This window comes from Anneissia japonica, unplaced genomic scaffold (assembly GCF_011630105.1).
Source record: "Anneissia japonica isolate Jap-2015-1 unplaced genomic scaffold, ASM1163010v1 scaffold3678_len381626_cov175, whole genome shotgun sequence".
Classification (NCBI taxonomy): Eukaryota; Metazoa; Echinodermata; class Crinoidea; order Comatulida; family Comatulidae; genus Anneissia; species Anneissia japonica.
The window spans coordinates 383,228-391,809 of NW_022753973.1; the positions used below are offsets into that span (position 1 = coordinate 383,228).

Genomic DNA, 8,582 nt, shown 5'->3' on the forward strand with positions numbered 1-8,582 from the left:
TTCCAAGGCTTTAGAGAATATGGATAGAAAGGGACGGTCCAATTTCTACGAAGTGTTTATTAAATGAGTTGGAGATTTTTTGAGGATCTTGGGTGGTTGTGCCTTCACAATTTAGGGAGGTAACTGATTGTTGTTTGTTTTATTTAGCAGCAAGTTAATGGTTTTCCATGTAGCCTTGATATCATTTTTATGTTTGAGAAAAGTATCATGAAAATTCTTATATTTCGCAATCCTAATTAGAGAGTTTAACTTGTTACGGAATTGTTTGTAGGCTTTCTCGTTAGCGGTAGATGGGCAGTGAAGGAATTTAGCGTACAATTTATATTTATATAATAGATTTAAGTAATCCGTTAGACATCCATGGCTTAATTTTTCGATCTTTTTTTATTACATGATTTTGAAGTGGGAAATGCTTATCATAAAGTGATTTTAGTGTTTTTTCAAAGTTGGTGTAAGCAATATTGGGATCATGGGTATTAATAACATTGGGCCATTGCTGAGCAGCCACTTCATGGCGGAATTTTTCTAAAGCTGAAGAGTTAAATTTTCTGAAGCTAGGCATATATATTTATCCTTATCTGAGCCACTTGCACCATTAGAAATGTAAGTAATATTAAAAACAGGTAAATGATCCGAAATATCACTATACAGTAGTAGTAGTAGTAGTAGTAGTAGTAGTAGTTCGACCTGATTGGTGATAAGGTTATCTAACAGGGAAGCATTGGTTTTGGTGATACGAGATGGTCTATGGATAAGGGGAGGGTAATGGTTGCTAAACAGGGAGTTAACAAAATGGCGGGCGTCACTGTCAGATTCATGTTTGAGGATATCAATATTAAAATCGCCAAGTATATAAACGATTTTATTCTCTCTTGATAGTGTGGATAGAATAGTCAAGTTCATCAGTGAATTTCTTAGGGTCCAGGCAGGGTGATCTATAAATTGTACCAATAATGATGTTTTTTAAATGAGGCCTATTTATTTAAGTAGAGGGGAGTAGACTAAGATCATCTCTTATGGAAAATTGAAGGCTATCACGAACATACATGGCAACGCCACAACTGTCCTTGAGAGTTCTATGGACAGGAACAAAATGATAATTGGGGAGTTGAACTAGGGGATTATTAAATTTGAGCCATGTTTCACTTATCCCAATGACATCGATAGGTAAGTTAATTGAGTTTAACAGTTGTTTAATTTGATCGAAATTTTTTAGAATGCTTCTGGAATTAAAATGAATGGTGGAAAAGCAGTCTTGTAATGTACTGGCAGGGAACTCAGTGGGTTTATAATATTGGGATGTGCAGGGGTTGTTATTGGAGAAGAACTGAGTGTCTGGGTCAATATTGGAGGTAAAGTCATCTGGGTTGTTCAAAAAAGGGGAGAAAATTAGGTTAGATAGTCGGTCATGATCCGATACACTGCTAAATGAACTACAATTAGACATGTAATAAATTTTTAAAAAGAAGAAAATGCACAACTGTACAAAAAGAAATACCAAGGATACAAAGGATTTTTTGAGAAAGTCAATATAAAATAATAACAAAAAAGTATCAAAAATATCATGAAAGAAATAAATGTTGAAAGTATGGTACACCATACAATTCAGGAGAAACATATGATACCAAAAAGGAAGTGACAAGATTAAATAGCACAAAATAAATATACATGATATACGTACTGTAAGTACCAATGCACAAAGTATATAGCAACAGTAATATTACAAGAGGAATGGCAACAGCAAAATATAATTTCAAGCGGACAGCTGGGATAAAAATAAGATATAATAATAATAATAATAAATAATAATAATAAAAATACCAATATCGAAGACAGTCGAATAGAGTTAAGATAATAATAATAATAATAACAATACAATAATATCAATAGAAATAATAATTAGAAAATAGAAATACCAAGGACACAAAGGATTTTTTGAGAAAGTCAATATAAAATAATAACAAAAAAAGTATCAAAAATATCATGAAAGAAATAAATGTTGAAAGTATAGTACACCACACAATTCAGGAGAAACATATGATACCAAAAAGGAAGTGACAAGATTAAATAGCACAAAATAAATATACATGATATACGTACTGTAAGTACCAATGCACAAAGTATATAGCAACAGTAATACCACAAGTGGAATGGCAACAGCAAAATATAATTTCAAGCGGACAGCTGGGATAAAAATAAGATATAATAATAATAATAAATAATAATAATAATAATAATAATAATAAAAATACCAATATCGAAGACAGTCGAATAGAGTTAAGATAATAATAATAATAATAATAACAATACAATAATATCAATAGAAATAATAATTATAATAGCAATAATAAAGACAATAATAGTAATGACAATAATAACAATAATAATAATAACAATAGCAATAAAAGAAACAGGCCAAATTGAAATAATAAAAATACGAAGAATAAAAGAATAATATTAAAAAGAAGTGTTTAAGCATGTAAATAAAATAAGTACTGAAGCATAACAGTAAGAGAAATCAATCAAGACAATTTAAAGAGAAACGGAATAACTAATAGTACTGAAATACGTCAATGTAACATCAAGAATAGCAGTATGTAAATGGCATAACATTTTGAATTATTAACATTCCGAATAAATACTTGTGGTATAAAAGTGAATAATAATAAGTAAATTTCAAACAGAAAGTAAAAAGTTTAATTGGATGGAGTTAGTAAGGTAACTTAGCTGTTCGTTGATCGGAGATGGCGAAGATCTGCATCAGTTGTAATGGAAACTTTCTTTTTGTTTTTTAGAAGACAAATGATTCTACCGTTCTGTGTCCATGTTGCTTCGACTGCATCGTTGATTGTTGCTTGGTGAAGGAGTTTCAATCTTTGTACAGTGAGGTTTTCGGTAATTGAGTAGCCGGATTGTTTGAGATGCCTTTTGTTACGAAACACGTATGACCTGGTGCGATATGAGACAAATTTGATGATGATTGGCCTTGGCTTAGATTTGGTTGGTTGATCGTTTGCAGAAAATTTGTTTCTGCCCAGCCGATGTGTACGATCAAAATCACTTACCTCAATATCATCAGAGATCCTGGATGCAATAATGTCAAGTGCTAATGAGTCTGTTTTCATTATTAGTCTCTGGTACACCGTGAAGGAGGAGGCAGTTTCGTCTGCTATATTGTTCCGAATCGTCAAGTTTATCCCCCATAGCACGATTTTCGGCTATGAGTATATTATTGTTTCCGTAAATCGGCAATGACGCCCGCAGTTGCTTCCTTGTCAAGGGCAACGCTATCATAAATATTGGCGCTAACTTCGTAAACAATTGATTTGCTGATCGCAGATATAAATGCTTTATTATTACATACAGCTTTGATTATGTTTTCAAAAAGCTCTGGTGAGGAAAGGATATGATTACTGATGCTTTTGCCACGATCTTGATCAATTGTGGATCGTCGCCCAAAAGGTGTTGCAGGGGGCCTAGCGGTGATAGTGGCGACGGCGATGTCGATGTCTCTGTTGCTGGTGTCACTAGTACCGGACCACTCGTAGCTGAGTCAGACTGGCCTAGTCCTTCTATGTTCTTTTTGGCGTTAGATTTGCCCTTTCCTTGTTTAGGCTTGACAGATCTAGTTTCCATTTTTCCTTGTCTTCAAAGTAATAATGTATGATAACTGAAGCAATTTAAGATACTTTTTTTAGCGAGCTCGATTAACATATTGCACAACCGTTCGTCTTTTGTATATACCCCCACCCCCAGCATAATTTTTGTGCACTTGTGAAAGTGCTGATATTTGGAAGAGACCCCTTACAATTATACAGACAGTATACTGTATAATAATAGTTACTCCATACCTTTAATTTTCAATGGTATAATCATTTAATTTGTAGTCTTATTTTGTATGTACTGCATTTTCCGTGTTTATTTGCATATTTTATCAATGATTGTGTTAAGTGTGCTCCTTCTTTAGTGAATTTTTATATTTTTGTAATTTAAGCTGAACGCACCACTCTTGTGTGTGCCGCCGTTCCAAAGGCGTATGTTCTCAAAGTAAATAAATATACTGTCTGTCCAGGGAGCTCTCATCTGTCAATATCCTCATTTTGATATTGACTTAAAGGAGAATGTGATTCCACTCCACACCTCAAATCATGCCAACATCCACAGTCCCAGGATTGATTGGATTATTGAGGGGGAGTTTATTCAAATTAGAAGGGGGCGCTTATTCAAACGGGGCACTTATTCGTGCGAGTACGGTAGGTTGTATCATCCAATCATTTATTAGCGGGGCATTTTACCGGACTACAGCGGTAAGTGGCTGGGGATGTACGTTAAAATGATGCCCCACATTGCCGGGAGGTGGCCGGCACTTTCACATGCATGTAACCGTTTAGGAAATTACATCCCCCGGCTAAGTCCCCGCTAGACCTGGGGGGGGCAGGGAACTACAATTGATAAGCGCTTGTAATATTACACCAATATACAAGAAAATCATGTGTACCTGCTACCGTACTAAAATAACCAGAATGGTTAAGTATACAGTGCAACTTGATGTATTCCAGGCCACCCGCTAGACTCTGCAACATCTCTGTAATTTCATTAACTTCAGTTTTGAAATCTCGCATAAAAGACGAAACTTGTAATGATCCAGCGTGATGCACATTGAAGTAGTTCTAATGGTATAAAAATGAGAATAAAAATACTATACATGGAAGCATACTTTACAATTAACAACACAGTTCCCTCATTGAACCTTTCTTGAACCTTTCTTCAAACATTAAAATTGAGCAAGAACGTTACCTTCCTCAATTTTTGTCCGTTGAAATCAGGATTGTCGATTTCAACACAGGTACTTAGCAACTGTAGATGTTTCTCAACTCCAGAGGGCGATAATTCTACAGGTTTGGATGAACAAAAATATCAACAATTATTTTAGTGTAGTTTCATTTTGTTAATTTGGATCGGATTGGATTGGATTATTCAGTGTAAACAACAAGGATAGCCCACAAAAGTCTAGAAGACTTGTTTCCAGTGGGGTCCTGGTGGTAATTGGACAGTACACCGGGAGACAATCCCCTACTTTTTTCCGAAGAGTGTACTGTGTTCTTTAACGAGCACATGGGCCATTAATGCACACGGAACCAACGGCTTAAACGTCTCATCTGAAAGATGGTGCGCTATGTAACTTGTATTTCAGCCCTCTAGCTGAAACACAAGGAGAGGCAGCGATGGGAATTGAACCGGGGACCTAGAGATCTCCACGGTTCAGCGCACACACAGTGGCTACCACCAGTTTAGCCGACTGAGCTAAGCTGCTCTAATTGCCTATTTTTTCTAAATGATATATAGCTAAGGAAGTATAATACATACTCCAAGTTTTCAAATGCATGCCATCATGTTGGGATTCAATATTTCAACATAATTATATCATCATCATTAGGAATATATAGCTACAGTTATTAAACAAAAAATATGATTTTTTGGAACCCTTATCATTCTATAACATCCTATGAGGCTTGGTAGTTGAATTAATGTGATTTTTGCCAGAACTACAATTGAAATGTGAGGTCACTCACTGCACTTCCTACATTCGACAGAGTGTAAAAGAAAACTTACTAATGCACCTTTGAAGAAATTCTGGATGAAAGACAACATCAAGAAGACTGTTATAATATCTATTCAGATATGCAAGAGAAATAAGTGCCCTCAAGAACTGGAACGGATATTGTTTACATTGTTGCTTGCGCTGATGCATCAGGTCAACACATTTTTCAAAGAATGCATTGGCATTAGGGGGTTCGTAGTTCAATCGTGCAAATCCTCGCAGCAACATCCAAATACTTTTTATGCGAAGATTCATGGCAGGCTCCTCAGTGACAATTTTTGCAACCATGTCCATGAGTGGTTGGTGGAGAACTCTGTATCTGGACAATGCAAATACATTGTGTGCTAACATCTCCATTGTCATATCATTCAACTTCTCTGTCAAATGTAAAACTGCTATTTCAAGGAACTTGTTGTGAAAGAAATAAAGTCTAGAGAAACTCCGGAGAATGATTGTTAATTCATGTCCACTGATGTCTTGCATATTTTGTAATGCATGATCCCCAATTAGATACAATAGCCTATCATTGTGTTCAATTTTTTCTTTGCACTTTATTATAGCCGAGCACACATTGACAATTCCACTCCATGAGAGATTTTCAACTTGTTCGTTCAGACGCCTCAAAATCTGATTGAAAAATGATCCTGGTACATTTTGATACATGCTTACAAAGTAACAAAGTTGAAGAATGTGGTCAATAGAAAGCTGGTTTAAAGAGTTTCTGACAATCTCCAGCATCTTTTGGTGATACTTTTGTGACTTACAACCAGATAAAATCCACCAGTCTGCTATTAGGAGGGTCTGGTTCAAAGACAAACTTTCCAGTCTGTGAAGACACTGTGACTCCAATACATGACTGTTTTGAATAGTGATTTTGAGCCTGTACAAAAGTAGAAGAGCATCCACAAAAACAACATCTGACATAGAAGCACACTGCTCTAGTACTGCAGAAGAAACTGTTCTTTGAAACTTCTTGTCTGTAAAGACGTCCTCAATTGTCATTTCCTGCAAACCGATGTGTGCCATCAACCTACCAAAGTCAATAATTAGAGAGAAAGACTCGCAAGTATAATTTTGTTCCACAATTTCCATACTCGTCGTCAAGTATAAAGAACTATCAATGAGAAATTTCCTTCTCATGTTCAATGTGTCCCGTCCTGACAGACTTTGTCCTGAACTGATTTCACATTCCGGAAAGATAGTATTTAGCACTTGTCTCGTACTGACATTCGGTCTATGGACAATGTGGCGACACTTTTTTTTCTTTATTTTGCTCACATCATTTGTAAAATTTGATTTGACTGTTGAGGGTATTCCAGGGAACAGTGTAGCCAATTTATGAGTATAGCTAAATGTTTTTAGGTAATGATCCAGTCGTGTCTTCCAAAAGTGAGAGTGGATAAGTTTTCTTGTTATTGACAAAAACATAATCAGTATCCTCCACTCATCAACCTGAAAAAAATTAACCAATTACTTTTAGGCAATAACAAAGGATTTTTTTAAAAATAAGAGGGTATTGCAATAGCGCGTGTTTGTGTATTCTTATGGGTGTATAACTCAAAAACTACTGGACCAATTTACTCTAAATTTTAACAGCACATGTACCTCGATCCTCAAATTTGGTGATAGGAAGATGCAGATTTTGGTATTTATATATTTTTTTACGCAATTACAGACAGAGCCGACACAAACAGATCAACCATGGTCCAGAGTAGGGGGTGTGCCAAATTCTGGCTGATGGACTGGAAGCGGTCTAGCCGGCGAGTAAACTGGCCTGCCACGCGAGGCCTACATTAGACTTCATCTGGCTAGGCTGAGCTGACTCAAGCGGATAAACCGCGGGCCATTTTTTTTTTCAGTACATAGATATGGCGCAAGAGGCGAGGGTTTGTAATCTCAGATTATCTTGTTACCATTGTATATCTAGCCAATAAATTCTTCTCAACAGATGATCAGTGGCTGGTTCAAAGGAGGGCCACGCCAGCAAGCCCGGGTCCTCCCCCACCCCTAAATAGTTCAAAGCTATAAAAAAAATGGAGTAAAAAGAATAATTATAATCAAAGTTGGGTCTGAGAGTGTTATTTCCATCTAAAGGTGCCATTATCATAAATTGTCTTATCCCTCTATTTTGAAATCCTGGATCCACAACTGATGATGACATTTTACCTGTGCTGTAACCCCAGTGGCAGTTCCCCCACCCCACCCCCATAAATTTGTCAAAATCATCTTCTTAAATGAAAAAAAAAAAAATTTTATATTCAAATTGTCAAGTCTGCGAGTGCCATTTCCGGCGATCTAGAGGTGCCACAATTATAAATATTCATACCTCAGACTCAACCATGGTGGGGCTGACGTGTTACAGCCCCTCAATCTTTGAAACTCCTTCCTTTGGGGTCCCCCCAACCCTCTAATTTGAATTCCTGGAACTACCACTGAGAGTGGTGGAATCAATTGTTGGGTATGAAGCCGTCCAGAACACTAACATTTTTCAAAAGGAAAAAAAAATGGGAAATAACAGAAAATTATATTCAAATTTTAAGTCTTAACAGTGCAATTTCTGGCCATCTAGAGGTGCCAAATCATAAATTTTCTTTGCTCAGCCCCAACCATGGTGTGGTGTAGACCTGTGAAAGTCCCTCCCTAGCCCCCGTCTATTTCAAACTCCTGGATCCGCCAATGAAAACCGTTTAATACTCCATACTGCATCTTCGGAAATCTATCAAATAAGACCTCAAATAACAACAAATGTCTGAGTTCCACCCACCAACCTTCGACCCAAGCAGGGCTCTGCCCCTAAGCATTAACTAGCCATTTTGGTGTACTCTCTACAAATTCGCACCACCCAATAAAAATCCTGTGTACGGGCCTGCTCAATGATACAAAACGTTCAATATAGACCTCTCAAATATGCTAACGATTACTCAATTGCGTTTCATCCCGAGCAATATTGAGCTATATCGACTAATCTTGAAAATTTCAC

At 36.5% G+C, this 8,582-nt stretch overlaps 1 protein-coding gene across 2 annotated transcripts in view; it reads right to left on the reverse strand.

The window, feature by feature from the left end:
• Positions 1 to 7,742, reverse strand: part of LOC117122987 (FAST kinase domain-containing protein 5, mitochondrial-like) — a 14,182-nt gene extending 6,440 nt beyond the window's left edge. Inside the window, exons 1-4 of one of the 2 annotated variants that reach the window (XM_033268772.1) lie at positions 7,516 to 7,742; positions 5,614 to 7,054; positions 4,798 to 4,892; positions 4,499 to 4,670 (exon numbers count right to left, since the gene is read on the reverse strand). In XM_033268772.1, the coding sequence (XP_033124663.1) occupies positions 4,499 to 4,670; positions 4,798 to 4,892; positions 5,614 to 7,054; positions 7,516 to 7,518 (1,711 nt within the window). In that variant the 5' untranslated portion in view covers positions 7,519 to 7,742. The remainder of the gene's footprint in view (positions 1 to 4,498; positions 4,671 to 4,797; positions 4,893 to 5,613; positions 7,055 to 7,515) is intronic. The other variant, XM_033268771.1, reaches the window with a different exon arrangement.
• Positions 7,743 to 8,582: the final 840 nt, after the last annotated feature.